The 17,858-nt window shown below is 39.1% G+C and overlaps 2 protein-coding genes across 15 annotated transcripts in view; one reads left to right on the top strand and one right to left on the bottom strand.

The window, feature by feature from the left end:
- The window catches only part of LOC100116974 (neurabin-1), a 554,139-nt gene that overhangs the window by 137,716 nt on the left and 398,565 nt on the right, over positions 1-17,858 (top strand). The window lies entirely within an intron of this gene.
- Positions 7,060-7,823, bottom strand: LOC107982156 (THAP domain-containing protein 1-like). Its single transcript, XM_016989672.2, has 2 exons — positions 7,466-7,823; positions 7,060-7,386 (listed from the first exon to the last, which is right to left on the bottom strand). The coding sequence occupies exons 1-2, from the start codon at positions 7,740-7,742 to the stop codon at positions 7,265-7,267; spliced, it is 399 nt and encodes a 132-aa protein (XP_016845161.1). The 5' UTR covers positions 7,743-7,823; the 3' UTR covers positions 7,060-7,264.

Raw genomic sequence — 17,858 nt, 5'->3', positions numbered from 1 at the left:
CTTAAGAAATTTTGAAAATTGAAACTAACGTTTTTGATCTAGATCTAGGGTAAAATAGCATATGTCAATTAATTGTTTGTGTACTCTTAAAGTTTCCCATAATGATTTCAATATCAAATTCGATGGCTTCTTCCTTCTATTTGCAACATTTTTGGCATAGCAACTAGTTGATTGTGTAGCCTGAGAATCATTTGGTTGTTGATATCCTTTTTCTTCGCACAGACCCACTCCAAGCCTAATTTACAAATTTTTCAATATTAATGTCGTATAGTTGGAATGAGAATATGCCAATGATAACGAAATTTAAAATACTACTTTACCTACAAACTCTAAAAATTAAATCAGTATTATTGTTTTTACTTCATATATAATTGTATCAAGTTTGTTTTGTTTGATGGATAAAATTATTTCGAATAAATTACATATATAATTAAATCTCTCTCTTTCTCTCTTACTTTCTCTCTCACTCTCTTTCTCTCTCTCTCTCTCTCCCTCTCTCTCTCTCTCTCTCTCTCTCTCTCTCTCTCTCTCTTCCTATCTTTCTTTCGCGTAGCTCGCATAGCTAATTGGTAAACCAGCTTAACAACTAATTCCATAATGGATGAGATGCGCCGACAATTCAACCTAATGCCTTAAGAGGTAGATGACCGAAATCGAGAACGTGACAACGAACTACGTCGCACAATAGCTCAGATGCAGAACGATATTGTGCAATATGGAAAAGCTCAAAGAAATCTCGGAAATGTCAGAGATGAACTCGGAGACGACCAAATTTAAGAGGAACTTCAACGAAACAACCGGGGAGGTCAAAATGAAAACCGAAGAACGCTAAGAATGATAAGAGAAACATCACGAATGAGTTCTCTCAAGTTTGATGGAAATGTAGTCAAAATCAACCCACCAAAACTACTCCGAACATTCGAGGAATGCGCAACGGCAGAAGGACTAAACGAGAGAGAAAAATTAACAGCTTTTTCTCAGATAATGAAAGGGGAAGAGTTGTCTTGGATTGAGACCGTTGAAGCAAACAATTATCAAGAAATCAAAAAAGAATTTTTAAACAAATTCTGGAATACAAGTATGCAACGAAAAATAATAGTTGATATCTTAGATAGTCGCTATTATAAGCAAAAGGAAACAAGCCTCGAAGGATATTTACGTAAATAGGCTGCGCTAGCCCGGAGTCCAGACCAACCCAGAGACGAAAAATGAATCATCGAAAAACTAAAATTACACTTTGAGGAACGCATACAAGACAAATTCGAACTCAGGCAGCCTCAAACAATTAATGATACTGCAGCCATCCTCACCAGAATGGACAAACCTAGTTTCGGGATCGACGAATTGAACAGAAAAACAAACTACCAATTGCAAAAACAAAATACAGAAGAGAATAATAAAGACCAAATCGAAATTTAGAAACCAATAAATTTAAAAAAGAAAATAAACAAAACAACTGAAAATGTACACCAAACAAATGGAACCACCGCTGACAAACAAAGAGTCAGTTCAAGAGAAAATTTGGCTCCCATGTGCGAGCCCTTCAAGACAATAAAAGCACATCAGAAGAAAGTGATGAGGAAGATTGGGAGAATCTATACTCACATGAAGAATCAACACAGGAAAACCCAGAGAAACCATCGGAGACACAAATTAGCACACTCATAGAAGACCTGAGCGAAGAGGAGACCGACCATGCCATCAAGCAGGATGAAATCACATGTTCACTAATCCGGATATCTAAAACGAGCATAAAATAAAAATGACAAATGAAACAAAAAGTGACATACTAGAATACCCCACACCTAAAAGCAAAAACCAACTTCAAGGTTTCCTCGGCCTTGCAAATTGGGACAGGAAGTTCATACCAAAGCTCTCCGAAAAAACAAAATCATTAGAAAAACTACTGAGAAAAGAAGAAACGTTCCAATGGGGTGAAGAACAACGTAAAGCAATGTCAGAAGTTAAGCAAGTATTCCATGAAGCACCTGAACTATATCTAATGCAAAAAACGCAAGATTAGGAATCGAGGTAGACGCACTTATCGGACCAGGAGGATGCCTATTCCAAGTAATCGAAGAAGGAAAAGAACAAACGATCGGATACATAAGTCGAGCCCTAAAACCCGCAAAACAAAAATATACAGTAAAAGAGCTAGAAGGCCTAGCAGTCAGATGGGCATTAAAAAAAATGGCATATTTGGCTAGCAGGAAGACACATAATCGTACGAACAGATCATAAAGCTTTAACATTTATACAAACATGCAAATTAGCAAATAACAGAATTGCTCGATGGATCCTACACATTTAGCAATATGACATCGAATGGCAACACATTAAAGAAAAAGACAATATAAGTGCAGACACATTATCAAGAATGCTATTAGGATGCAAGCAGCCACAGACAACAAAAATGAAATAAAAATCAGTAATATACAGAGCCTAGAAATCACATGGAAACACTGTAAGAAACAAATAAAGCTCCAACAAATACACTAGCACACACGGTGGTCAAAGCATCCATGAAACAATCCTGCATTTTGGTACAGAAAATAATTTTATAATAAAGAACGCCTACAGACTAGCCAAGGAGATATCACGATCATGCAAACTATGTCAAGAAACCAAAAGCTATACACTCGAAACAGAAGGCAAACAATATTTTAAACTACCAGACAACATCAGAGAAATAGTAGCAATCGACCTATATGGGCCACTACCCACCTCATCACTGGGGAAAAAATATCGCAGCATCAACAATATGCAAACAGATAGAAGATAAGTTTATAAAAATATACGGTGCACGAAGAAAATTTCTTACAGACCAAGGCAGGCAATTCATAAGAAGCCATTGGAAAAAACTGGGACACAAATACCAAATGGAGATCACAACAACAACACCATACAACCCGCAATCTAACCCAGTCGAAAGAGTAATGAAAGAAATAGGAAGAATACTCCGAGCATATTGCACGAACAAACAAACTACGTGGGAACAGCTGATTCAACCGATAGAAAAGTGCATCAACTCCACTCAACACATAGCAACCCACATTTTGCGGGAATAAAGTAAATATAGATATTATCTATTTTCTTTTATCATAAATTTTTTAAAACCCTTGTGCGATACGGTGCCTCCCAGCGCCGAGCACAACTCCTTGCGCCGTAAACGCGCTTGAATTTATTTTTACCGGAGGATTCGTTGTGGCTGTTAACGTTTGGGAGAACGTAGGGACTAGAAAAAAACAGTACACTTCTTTTTTAGACACACAATGCTAATATTTATTTCGCCCAAATCCCCCCCTACAACACGGTGGCTTGGAAGCCTCCCGAGCAACTCAGCCACGCAGAGCGTAAGCTATCCTCTCCTTCTCTTTGTTCTGCTTTGCCTCTATTCTCTAGGCAACGCGCCACGAGATCGGCCGCGCACGTGGTACTGTCCGTCCCGCTGGCAGCGTCTCTCCCGTGCTCTCCTCTATTTACAGCCCACGACCGATTCCTCAGCGCCATTGGTCTCGTCGTCGCCGCCTTGACTCTACCCACACTCGGACGCGTGCCTTTCTCTCTCGCTAACTATCAGTGCACCCGCACTGCACTCGCACACTCCCGTCCAGAGGCTAGCTGGCTCCCTGTGCCGGATCTTGCCGTCGTCTTCTCCTCGACGAGTGTGGGTACCTGCAGGGCCGTGGTGGACCTCATGCCGCGCGATCTGGCTCGTTTTCTTCTGTTGCCTGTGCCTTTTTGTCTCGTCTGTGCTGAATGGTGGCGGTCCTCCCGCCAGGTCGTCCGCGTCCTTCTCCTCGTCACCGAGCTGGGACTGGGTAGTCATAGAAGGTGCCGGCTTCCTCAATTCTACTGCTCAGACTCTCCAACACAAAGGCGTACTTGCTGACCACTTCGAGGTCTCACAAGATACTGCGCACGGCATTCGCTCGCGCGAGCTCCCCTCCTTTCCCCAGGCTGAACTGGGCGCACTCTCATTGGCGACCCGAGTCGCAAAGCCCCTCCAACCCCTCTCATTACTCCTCGACTCATTCTTCTCGCTCCTTCGTGGAACGGCGTCGTGAGCTCGTTTGGCCCGGAATTTCTCCGAATGCGTGATCAGCCGCGCGAACTTGTAGCTGGCCGACCGACGCACAGTGGGAGAAAATGGACAAAATTCGAGCCACGCGTCATTTTTAATCGTAGAGCCATGATTTTTTTTAAACTCTTTAAAAAAACATCAAGTTTAAGCTACAGGTGCGGAAATTATTGTATCACCTTCCCCTAAACCCATGCGACCCCTAGAAGCCACCCCTACCAAACCACAAGCAGTCTAACTCATTTATCCCAGGGAACAGCGAGTTAAATCGCTTTATTTTTCTTAAGATAATTAAGACACACACCATAAGCCAGCTAATAACCTAAATGCCTACCCCTAACCAGCTTAACCCCTAGAAACCACCCCTACCAAACCACAAACAGGCTAATTAGCCTAACCCTGGGAACAGCGAGTTAAATCGCTTAATTTTTTCTTAAAATAATAAAGCCACACACCATAAGCCAGCTAACCACTCACCCCATACCCCTAGAAACCACCCCTACCAAACCACAAGCAGGCTAACTAACCTAACCCTGGGAACGGCGAGTTAAATCGCTTAATTTTTTCTTAAAATAATAAAGCCACACACCATAAGCCAGCTAACCACCTAACCACTCACTCCCCTACCCCTGGAAACCACCCCTACCAAACCGCAAGCAGGCTATCTAACATAACCCTGGGAACAGAAAGTTAAATCGCTTTATTTTTTCTAAAAATAATAAAACAGCGTAAATTTATAGAAGGTGAAAGGGTTTATAAGGCAAAATTTATTATAAAATGCGGTAAAACTGCAGTATCAGAAGACAGTGGCACGACCAGCATCTCAGCTGTCTGCTTGCAGACGATTGCTGTTAAAGATAAAAGTCTTCATGAAATAAATGGGGAGATATCGAGAAACGGCGATATTCTGCATTTCAAATGCACTTGTAAAGCTGGTATAGGCGAAAATGCAAGCACATCGTAGCCACTCTTTTGTATATTTACCAGTAAGTTTGTAACTAGTACATACCTAACCAAAATTCATGTTTATGTGATTTTTATAAGTAGAAAATATTTTGTGCAGAAAAGGTGATGACTTGGAAGTTTTGTCTTGTACAGACAAAAAATGTGGTTGGAAACAAGATCACAGCAAGGCCTTGGAAGAGTATGATGCAGCTCCATTAATGCAACATTCTTGTTTTGCGGAGCCTGCTGTAAAAACAAAGAAAATTGTCAATGCATCCTCGATCAAACGTTGCTTAGAACCAGAATAATATGAGGTGATTGCTGAGAACGAACTTGGAGAAATTGAGACTCTACAATCCAATCAAAGTTCTTCTGGGTTACAAGATCAGGCAGTTGTAGTTAAAAAGAAAAGAAAACCTGTACCAGAAGTAGAAGTATCGGAGTCACAACTGAGTCAAATTGCATGTATCATTCGCAATCAACTGCCAATGTCTGCCTTAGCTAAGCATAAGTAAGTTACTGTAATTTCTCTATTATATTATCTCTTTATTGATGCATACATATTTTAATATTATTTGAAATTGTAGATTAGGAAGACACGATCTAATTGTTTTGAAAGAAAAAAGCAAAGTCAGCCAAGCTGAAAAAGAAGTCATCAAGATAATTTTGGAAGCTCAAGACAGTGACACTATGCAATATATACAGAAATTTGAAGTGCCAGTTCTACAAGACTGTTGCCTGAATACCATTGATCATCTTTCTCACACTCTGCAAACAATATATGACAATACAAAAGATCATTATGCCCATTGGATACGTGAAAAGCAGTACCGGATAACAGGATCTATATGTTACGGACTGTTTACATATACAAAGTCAAGGAAAAGTGAGGTTGAATGGAAGAAAAAATTCCAGAGTACGTTTGCACCCAAGAATTTCAAAACTGCTGCTATGGAGCATGGAAATTTGACTGAAAGTGAAGCTCGTAATGCTTTTAGAAAAGTGGTAAATTCTGAAGTCGTTGAAGTTGAACTGATTGTTTCCCGATTAAATCCATGGCTAGCATACTCACGTGATGGAATTTTGATTAAACAAAATAAACCAATAGCTCTACTTGAAATCAAATGCCCTATGGCAGGAAAATCTGCAGGCATACAGGAAACTGTAAATAGTCAGATGAAAAAGTGTTTAGTACAAGTAGGAGAGAATATTATTTTAAAGGAAAACCATGCGTACTATGGACAAATCCAGTTGGGAATGGCTGTACTTAATTTACCACTAACGTATTTTGTAATTTATTCACCTTTTGATACAAACTTATTTATATTAAGGGTAGGTAGGAATAATTTATTCATAACCACAATGCTTAAATCATTGAAAAAAGTGTACTTTGCTTATCGATTACATGATATATGTCTTAATAAACAAGATCTCAAGCTGTGTTCGTACTAACTCAATTACTGAACTTTAAAAATCTATGTTATAAATAATTTATTTTGATTCGACCATGTGATACTACTATAAGTATTTGATTACATACATAGTTTGTTTGTACTTAATGCGTAAAAACGTATTAGTAAAAAGTTTAATAAAAACAGAGTTTAAATGACCAATCATGTGTATTTATTGCGAAATTCATCAAAATGGATATACATAGGTATATATACATGATTGTTTACTGTCTATTCATGAATTTTTCATCACTTACATACGTCAAAATCACTCTCTCTCTTGTGTTCATTATGATATTTAAACGTTCAAATTTATTATCAGATACTTTTTTTACTATTTCTACAATAGTATCTAAAAGTTTCAAAGATTCTAGACCAGTCATAGTACTTAGTTGCTGATCACTGTGTATACTTTTCATTATACTCGGCACTAAACACTCTGTATTTACTTGAACTTTCTGATGTTTTACTAACGGCTCTGGACTTGAAGGTTTTACAAACATATCCTTTAAGAATTGCTGAGTTGCATCCAGTTCTGCATCATCAATTAATTGTCTTCTACACTGACATCTCGCACTTCACTTTCTCGCACTTCGCAAACAACTTGCTCTTCTGGATTCTCAATGCTTCCGTTTAGTTCAGCATTATTTTCATGATTCTGATTCTCTTGCTCGTTGCTGTTATGTTGCTCCTCGCCTACACTAATTATTTGTTCCACTGCTGTTTTGACACTTGCTTTTGCTGATTTCTTGATTGAGGTAGTTACATTTTTATTCATATTGCTCCGTTAAATTCGTCTTTGCCATCTAGCTTTATCTCTTATTTCATTCACTTTCTTTCTGTTATCACCAGGTAAATAACAAGAAGGGACTGCGTCCTTTTTCAAGCGTCTTCTGCATGAGTGAGCATCTGCAACAAAAAATGTACACATTCATTGATGTCGATAGCAGACGATAACCTCACTTTTTGATATAGAAGAATACCTTACCTGGGAAAAAGTAATCACTTTTTAGAAAATGCCTTGAACATACTGTTGTCCTCTCAGTTATGTTTGTAATTTTCAAAATGATTTTCCAGGCTTGGAACAAATTAATTTTTTCGGAGTTGTTGAAAATATTCTGTCTGCTTACGAAGCGTCCGTTTGGCCTCGGGAAGCGATGAAAACTAAGACTTGAATTTTTTGCTGCATTGCTCTCACAACCTTTCACTGTACAATAATCCCGGTTACAACTTTTTGGACGTGGTGCGAACTCTCCGACTTCCATTGTAATTAGTTTTTTAATAAAAACATGCAAATAACTTGCAAATCGCTATGCTGCTAATGCAAAGCTGTGGGATACAGTACTTCAACGGTTTATCACGAGGGGTCAGGACGCGTGTGTGAGATCCCAATAGCGAAGGACTCTGCCGCACTGATCGAGATTTTCAGTGCACTTGACTATTTAGTTAAAAAAAATTAAAAACAGTTTTTCAAAAATCAAAAAATGGACATAAAATGACCATAACATGACCATAAAATGACCATGAAATGGTCATACAATGGTTAGAATCTTGAAATAAAATGTACCTAATTTGAAAATCAGTAAACATATATGCATGTCCAATTTTATTACAATCGGTCGCGTGGTTCCAGAATTATCACAGTATATGTACACACACACACGCGCGCGCGCGAGCGCGCAGAAAGCCATCTGCACGGACATTTTCTACCTCATAAAACCATAAATGTTCTTAAAACATTCAGAGCTTTAGATAACGAGTTATAAAAATTAACATAAATAATATAATAATGTTTAGTCATACAGGGTATACAGAGTGAGAGATACAAAATTTGAACCCTTTAATTTTGTAAACTAAACGGTTTCATAAGCTGCGAAAAGAACCTAGCTGAGGTGATCAAAAGATCGATATTATTCCAAAATTTTAACTTAATTAAAGCCTTTTCACTCCTGTAATCGTACCAAATAGAAAACCCATTTTTTTTAGTTGTCGACTTTTAGCTTGAAAACAACTTGTTAAAATAGTTTAAAATGTTTACAGCAAGTAGATATTATTGTTTTCTATTATAGTAATTTTTTTCAAAAAGTTTGACTATTTAGTTTTAAAGATATGAATTTTTAAATACAAAACACCTTTTTTATCATAAAAATTAAACGGAACGGTCAATCTGGAGAATCTCGCGGGAAAAAATAAGCAATTTTATGCTCTTTTAGATACACTATTGTTAGATATATTTATTTATTTATTCATTTATTTATTAATTGAACGGGCTATAAGCCCTTTACAGAATTGCGTAGACGCAAGAAAATTTTACATATTCACAAGAAAAGAAAAATACAGGTGTTATCGAGTGTGACTAAAATGTAAAAACAAAATTCTTTAATTTCGACTTAAATTGCGGAAGTACAGAGACGTTCCAAGAGCGCCTAAGCCTATTAATCTTTGAGAAAAATCCAAAATTGGACTATGAAGATTCCTCTTGGAGAGGTAGGTGGTTACGAAGCGTGTACGCGAGTTCCCTGACGAGAAATTTGGCTTCGATAACCTCGCTAGTAACGAAATCCCGAAGGACCATGAAGAACAGCAGGCAGTCATGGTAATAATGTAAACTAGTTATCGTTGGCAGATTAAAGAACAGAAATAATTCGGTGTAGTCATGCTCAAGCCTACTCATCGGGCTATTGCTCTTAGATGCGAGGTATCTAATAATGTGATGCTGTATAGACGCAAAGTTTTAATAAAAGGAGACCAAATGGGAGAGCAATAAAGTAAGATTGGCAGGACTAGGGACCTGTAGAAATAGGCAATTGTGCCATAATGCTTAAAATCAGATGTAGTCCTTTTAATAAAACCTCTTTGCCTGCTAGCCTTCGAGGTAACAAAATCTATGTGAGGACCGAAAGTCAGACCAGCGTCAAAGTGGACGCCAAGGTCCTTGACGACATTAACCCTGTCCAAAGTTCGCCCCCCCCCCCCCCCCCCATGCCGTAGTCGAAGGAGAACGGACGCGATCCTCTATGAAAAGAAATAACATTTCATTTGTCAATATTTAGACGCAGGCCATTCTCCACAGACCACAACACCAGTGCGTCTAGATCAGACTGCAACAGTTCATGATCCCTTCGAGACTCAATACAGGAGAATAGCTTTACGTCATCCGCATACATGAGAATACTTGAGTTCTTTATACAGGGTACTAAATCGTTAATATATAAACAAAATAACAACGGTCCTAGGTTTGACCCCTGGGGTACACCCGAGGTAACACAGACAGTCAATGAGATACAGTCCTTAAAACGGACCACTTAAGATCGTCCCGTTAAGTACGACGCCAAAAGCGAGTGAAGGGCTTGGACATATCCGTATACAAAGCATCGATGAAAATGCTTGGCGAGACCCTCAGACAAAAAATCGTTGAAGATGAGAAGATTGGTGAGCGTGGACCGCCCCTTTATGAAGCCATGTTGCTGGTCTGCAAGCCGAAGGGTAAGCGCTCTAGCTAATTCATCAGTCACAAGGGCGTCAAGCACTTTGGGCAGACAGCTAATAATGGAAATGGTTCTATAGTTGGCAACATTATGCTTATCATCCGCCTTATATATAGGCATGATGTACGAGAGTTTGAACCTCCTAGGAAAAGAACCGGTGGCCAAAATCTTATTGAACAGGCTCACGATAGGACCTTTGAGAGCAGACCAGCAACATTTGATGAAATGAGCCAGAATTCCGTCAGGGCCAGGATTAGCATTATCCTTGAGCGCGTGTATAATAGATCGAAGCTATGGAGGCGAAATGAGAAAGCTTGAAACAGGCTCCAAGTCATCGCAGGGAATAACCTCAGCTACTGTGTTACTCGTGTAAACCGACGCAAAGTGAGAAGAGAACGCGTTAGCAATTGATATGCTATTATGGGCGTAGCATTTCCAAAACGTACATAGGACGGCAAACCAGACTCACTGCGCAAGCCCTTCACAAACGACCAGAAGACTCGAATATTAAGCTTGATCTTGGCCTCTCTCTCTCTCTCTCTCTCTCTCTCTCTCTCTCTCTCTCTCCCTGGAGGGGAGCCTAACAAACAGCTTCTCCACTGAAGAAACCGTGTCTTCTTTCTAAGCAGGGATGGAGTTCCCGACTGCAATAAGCACGCCACCTCCACGTGACAGAGCACAAATAGTCAGATTCCTATCATGCCTGTAGATGTTGTAATTTTTCAATCCAAGTTCACTGGAAGAAAAGTCCGGTTGGAGCCAGGCCTCGGTTAGAACAATAATGTCCGGAAAATAAGAGAGCAAGCAGAAATTAGATTTAAAAAGAGACACTTCAGTGTGGTCACTAATCGAGTAAGCGTTCTGGTAGTACATCAGGATTTTCTGGATTGTCTCTCCCTCTTCTGACTTTCTGATTCTTAGTTTTTTGGATCCTGGATTCCGGAAGTTCTTCTTACATCAAGCAGGGTAGGTGTGCCATGGACAGAGCGGATAGCCTTAAGAGAGCCTGAATTGGCCCTGTTGTGGGCATCCACCTCAGCTTTAAGCTTCTTGTAGAGTTCTCGCTGATAGCAAGTGCAGTCAGCAGCCACTTCAATACCACCAGCAGTGTGCCTACGGTTGTTCAGCACTCTCTGGGCATTGAACTGTGATCCAAACCTTGCCAAAATGGGAGGTACTGTGCTCCTGGCCGAAGGTCTAGGAAACCTCTTGAATGACAGACAGTCCAGATTGATATTGGTGATCTGGGCCAGGCACTGGCGTACCTTAATCAAGTCTGGGGTAGCATCAACAGGTATGTTGTACATCATCACGTTACAAGAGCGAGACATACGATCCTGGAGCTCTCCAGCAAGGTCATCAGCGGACAGGGGTGCTGGCAAAGGGGCTGCTAAGCTCTTACTTAAACCAGAGGTGGAAGATGACGAGGCACCGCTGGCTCCGAGTGCAACCTGGCGAGATAAGTCCTCCAATAACTACACCCTTGACTTCAAAGTGGTGATATTTGAGTGCAGCTCGCTGATGCTGAGGTCGTTTTTGTTGATTTTAGTGCTGAACTCCGCTCAGCAATGACCGCCGAAACTACACCGGGTAGGGTGTTAGAAGGACGGCACGACGATGCGGTAGGCAAGACAGCAACAACAGACGATAGGCGAGAGACGTGGCGGAAGGCAGCCCGTACTCCAGGCACGCTGCAGCGCGCAGCAACGATGCCCCTGGCACGTCCGCGTGCAAGTCGGCGACGCTCGTTGGCTGCAAGACGGCGTCCGCTCAGGCACCGCTTACAGTTAGGCACACGCGAACCACTCGGCACAACTGAGTTGATGCACCCGCTGGTGATGAGCGAGGGCCGTACGCCGAAACTGCACTGGGAGAGAATACACTCTAGGTGAGCAGCAGCGCAGAGCCACGAGGCGTGAGCAGCTCCCGAGGAAATTTGCATGATATTCGGCAATCACTCCTGGGAGGGCCGAATTTAATATCCAGGGCCACTAAAACCGCACTTGTGCACTCGATGACACTGCCATTTTAAATAAAATTGGGGTAAAATGCTAATAATCGCTAATGTAAACGGAGCTATAGCGGAGCACGTCCTACCAGTTAGAGAGCGCCCTCTGTGATCCTGTGATAAATTATTTCATCATAAAAAAAAGTAGTTTTAGCGAAACTGAAAATTTTACTATTACAAAGCTTCCTCTAGGAGGAAGCAAAAATCAGCCAACGAAAGGCATCAAAGCACCGACAATATTTATCCAAGTAGGTATTTCAAAACATTTTATTTCTTTTTTTTCAGTTATCAGTAAAATAATCGGACGATTATATAGAAAGTAGTTTATATTGTTCCTAATCACGATGTTTTTTTTCCTGAGAAATACGAAAGTTTAGTTCTAAAGTTATAGAAACACTATTACGTTATTAATATATATATAGAAGTTGTCTAGTTGTCTTTATCTAGTTTTTCTTGCATCGTTTACAAACGTGCATCAGTGTTTGTTTGAGAGGACAGAGGTACACGCAGTAGCAGAGTACGTCCGGCCTTGTGTAAACATGTACATAGCCAAAACAGTGGTGTTTCGGGGCTGCGTGGTGCGCATAAACTCTCGCGAATCTGTCTATTGTACGTGATTGTGCGTGATTGTGCATGATCGTGCGTTTATCAAAGAACCTTCTCGCTACCGCTAGTGTACTTCTCGACAAAATTAATGTGTCTAATACTTAGGCGCCGAAAACCTGCCAAGATTCGCCGACGCAAGCACTCGCGTGGATCATCACAAACACGACGTGTGAATCCAGAGAGTAAACAACAGCGTGCTCTACATCAGCAAACATCTTGTGACTCGTCTTCAACTTCACGAGCTCTCACCGCTTGAGCTCGACGTCGACCCCGTCCCCAGCAATACCGACCTCCACATCTATGGTTGCTCGACTCGTACTTCAGCCTCCTCAACGGCATCTATATGCTCTCTCCAAGACCTTGTTTCTTCGGAATGAGTCGACAATGAACGACTAGGTCTTCCTTCTTCTTCCGTTACAGCGGTTTCGGCCAGACCTCACATATTGTGCAGTAGTGTTCGCCACAATTGGCGAGCGCCGCAACGACGACTGTCGGAGCTGCTCCGACGACCAGCAAATGACACTTAGCGCTCAAGACCATCAAGACGAAAACGGCGCGATAGACAACGAGAGCACGAGAACGAGTTTGCGACGAAACGTCTGATCCAGTCGAGAACAAGGAGGAGGCGATAGACGTCCGGAAGTCCGACCAACCTCAGGCTTAGCATATCCGTGACACCCGGCCACAAATCCAAGCCCACCGCTGCTGCCCACTAGTATCATCAAGACCCTCACGCCCCAGATGATCAAGCTTGCTTAATAGCAACAGCAGCAGGTCCGCTCAAAGACAAGATACGCAAAATAATAAAGCTCTCGAGAGGTCGTTTACCTGTCAAAGTCATTTCTACTGAACTTTAATTAAACGAATTAAACGGCTATGAAATCAGTTTGAAAAACACCTTTTACTAGGTAAAATGTTGGCAACTATAAGTTTGGTCTCAACCCTGGCAGAAAATAACCCAACAGTTGATTATGGTTGGCCAACAAACCTGCTAAAAACGTCACTTTGGCCAACAGTTTACCGTTGGTAAGCATTTCTACCAGGGCATAAATATACGTTAATAAATGTAGTGAAATCAGTTTTATATATGTCAAGCATCAAGCATTAAAGTTCAGCGGGTGAGATAAAAAAAGTTATAATTTTTAAAAAATATTATTTTAATGCACACTTGCCGTCTCGTCATCTTATAGTTTATCGATGAAACATTCTAAATGTTATTATCAAGGTGTAAATCTGTTAAATTATTAAAATTACAACATTCTTATATTATAATCTATAAGGAGCTTTGCTTTATTGTAAAAATCTTTAAATATATCCGAGAAAGTTTATATCAAAGAAAAAATCTTAAGACAAATTTAATAATTTGCAAAAATACTAAGTATTTTTGGAATCATGTTGGCTTTATGATTCTTTTTTTACCATAAACTTTTGCGTATGTATGAAGTGTTTTATTGAATTTCTATGTTTTTATTAAAAGGCGATAAATGTGCATATTTTTGTGGGGAATGATCGTTAAGTAATCAATAAGTTGTTTTAAGTCAGTACACATTATAGACTATAAGACGACGGGACGGCAAGTGTGCATTAAAATAATATTTTTTAAAAATTGTAACCTTTTTTTATAATAATTACTAGTCAGCAGATCTTATCTCACCCGCTGAACTTTAATGCTTGATGCTTGACATATATAAAACTGATTTCACTAAATGCTTACCAACGGTAAACTGTTGGCCAAAGTGACGTTTTTAGCAGGTTTGTTTGCCAACCATAATCAACTGTTGGGTTATTTTCTGCCAGGGTGAAGACTAAACTTATAGTATTTCTATACTTTAAATCATTTGATGGTGGCTGTGCGGATTCTAAACTCAAATTCTGTTCCATCGGCGTACAATATAGTTTCGCATCTACAATGTTATATTTTCTGACCAATGACTCAATATATTCACTTTGGTCCAGTGTCATTTCCCCTTTTTCATAATTATAATTGATATTTATACCCAAATACGTATTTACTTCACCCAGATCTTTCATAGCAAATTTTTTTGATAGTTCAGTTTTTACTTCACCAAGTCTTTTCTTATTTTTCCTATATATTAGTAAATCATGAACGAACAATATTACATAGATTACATCAACCTTTTTATTATTTATATACAAAAAGTAATCACTTTCACTTCTTTTAAATTTTAATTTTTTAATATAATCATCAAAGCACTCATACCAAGCTCTCGGCCTTTCTCTCAAACCATATAATGCTTTTTCTAATCTACAAACTTTGTCTGTTCCATCATCATAGCCTTTCGGTTGTTTTATATATACTTCTAATTTTACATAACCGTTTAAAAACGCTGTTTCTACATCCATTTTCAAGAAATCATTTTGACAACAATAAGATAATAATGATTTAACGTCGGTATTTTCGCGACTGGTGAATATATATATATCTTCCAAAACTTCACTTTGTTGGAAACCTCTTACAACAATTCTCGCTTTCTTTCGATTATCAGATTTATTTGTGTACGCCCATTTTAAATCTAATATTTTTTTATTTTTAGGTCTTTCAACTAATTTCCACGTTTTATTTTTAATTAAAAAATTTATGTCTCTATCCATAGCCTCTTCCTATAAATGCTTTTCATTACAGTTTATCGCTTCTTCATAAGTCAAAGGGTTGTCTGCGCTTACAGCATTAACATAATCATAATTTGAATTTACAAGGTTTGCATTATATCAATCAGGCTTCTTTCTTTCTCGCTCGGACCTTCTTAGAGTTTTTCTCATATTATTATTTGATTTTTTATTTGACTATACTGTTTCATCACTTTCGTTTGATACAGAACTTTTTTTTCATTATATGAAATTTCATAACTCTCAAAATTTTCATCTTTATCATCATCGCTATTTTCATCACCTTGGAACGCAATTAAGTTTTTATCATTTTCTATAATATCAACATGTCTACTTCTGACTATTTTATCATTTATTAAAATTCTGTATCCAGCATGATCATAACCTAATAAAATTCCTATGTTGGCTTTTCTATCCCATTTCGTATTTCTTTTTATTTTTGGTACTCTTACAAAGACTTTACTACCATACAATCGCAAATTACTAATATTAAGTTTCTTATTAAAGAATATTTCAAAAAGAGTTTTATTTTCAATGGTGTTTCTAATTGTTCTATTTTTCAAATAAGCTGCTGCTTTAATTACCTCTGGCTAATATTAGCGATTTACTTTAGGTTCATAAAACAAACATCTAGCTGAATTCATTATCGTCCTATCATATGTTTCGGCTGTTCCGTTCAACTCATGTATATATGGAGAACAAGGTTCTAACAAAATTCCTTTATCTCATAACATTATAAACGTCTCTATTTAAATATTCTCTTCCGTTATCGCATCTCAATCCTTTTATCTTTTTCCCGGTAATATTTTCAACTTTATTAATATAATCGATAAAACATTCACATACTTCTAATTTTAATTTTATTGTATAAATTAACGCGCATTTGCTATAATCATCAATACATGTTAGAAAATATTGAGAGCCATCAAAACCTGTAGTTTTATGTGGCCCATTCAAATCTGTATGCACTAATTCTAGAATATCAGTAGCTCTAGAACTTTTATTTTCAAAAGGTAGATTATGTATTTTATTTTGTATACACGTACCGCATTTCAACATTACTGGCTCTAATTTTTCCGGCATACCTTCAACTAACTTATTTTTGCACATATTCTCTGAATATTTATAGTTGACATGACCTAACATACATACATCTATATCTTTCTTTCTGTGTTTTATTTACTTTATTTCCCTCTGAAATGTTGCATACTTTTATACCAATAAAACTACTTATTTTATATAATCCATGCTCCTTGTAAGCTTTTTTTTTTAAACGGCATTTGGAACTCGAAAGTTCATCGCCTCATCTACGCAAGCCTTCCACGCTGCCTTGTCTTGTGTCAATCCCACCCAAGATGCACCCCTCCGATCGACACCAACCCGTCCTATTTCTACTAGATCCGCTTTTACGTTGTCCTCCCATCTACGTCTAGGTCTACCTAGAGTTCGCGTTACCATCGGCCTACCCTTCATGACACGCGCTGCCGTACGGTCGTCTCCCATTCTCGCTACGTGCCCTGTCCATCCCAATCTGCGCGATTTTATTATTCTGTTAATATTTGGTGACGCGTACAGATTGTGTAACTCATCATTGTGTAGTCTCCTCCATTCCCCGGTTTCCTCATCTTTCTTCGGCCCGTATATTTTTCGCAAGACTTTATTTTCAAATACCCTAAAACGGTTGTCCGCCTGCTTAGTGAGAGCCCACGTTTCGCACCCGTACAGAACCACCGGCAGTATTATTGTCCTGTATATTCTTATTTTAACGTTTTTAGACAACAGCCTCGACTTAAGTAAATTACTCACGGCGTAGAAGCAAGCATTACCCGAATGGAGTCTCTTATTTATTTCGACATTAATCTCGTTTCTATCATTTATGGTCGTACCCAGATACCTGAATTCGCTAACCTTTTCAAAAGTAAAATTCCCAACTCTGAGATCTTCCTCCCCTCTGCAGATGCCTAGCTTATCCACAATCATGTACTTTGTTTTTGATTCACTCACTTCTAACCCTGTATACTCCACCGCTTTTATGCGGATTTCCGCGTTTCTTGCTACCGTTTCCCTACAATCCCCCAGTATATCCAAATCATCTGCGTAGCCTAGTATCTGCGTTGTTCCATTAAGCGTTGCGCCCAGCTGGCTAACCTGCATTTTTCTAACGGCATATTCTAACGTTAAGTTGAACAGCACCGTAGAGAGCCCATCCCCTTGTTTTAAACCATCGCGTATCATGAAGGGTTCTGATACTTGGACCTAATCTTGGACCTTTCCCGTGCTTCCGTTCAGACATATTTGAATTAATCTCACGAGTTTTTTCGGTACACCGAGAAGTACTAGAATTTGATACATTTTGCTTCGCTTAATAGAGTCGTACGCTTTTTTAAAATCTATAAATAGTTGGTGTATGGTTTCGCAAAATTCTCACTTTTTCTCTAACAACTGTCTTATGGTAAACATTTGATCGCTCGTCGATCTGTTGCGCCGAAATCCGCACTGATAATCTCCTACTATATCTTCCGCGAATGGAGTGAGTCTAGCTTGTATTACGTTTGACAGAACTTTGTAGCACGTTGCTAAAAGTGAAATACCCCTATAGTTATTGCAGTCTGTCTTATCCCCCTTTTTAAAAATTGGTATAATGATAGATT

This window comes from Nasonia vitripennis, assembly GCF_009193385.2.
Source record: "Nasonia vitripennis strain AsymCx chromosome 1 unlocalized genomic scaffold, Nvit_psr_1.1 chr1_random0006, whole genome shotgun sequence".
In the NCBI taxonomy this organism is placed as follows: domain Eukaryota; kingdom Metazoa; phylum Arthropoda; class Insecta; order Hymenoptera; family Pteromalidae; genus Nasonia; species Nasonia vitripennis.
Note: the sequence above shows the minus strand (reverse complement) of the source record. Positions and strands in the feature narration are given on the sequence as shown.

What these genes read in the sequence shown, in the direction of transcription:
- LOC107982156 (XM_016989672.2), bottom strand. Translation starts at nt 7,742, where the DNA reads ATGGAAGTCGGAGAGTTCGCACCACGTCCAAAAAGTTGTAACCGGGAT. An exon ending in AAGTGATTACTTTTTCCCAG is followed by an intron (nt 7,387 to 7,465) that starts GTAAGGTATTCT and finishes TTTTTGTTGCAG; the next exon opens with ATGCTCACTCATGCAGAAGA.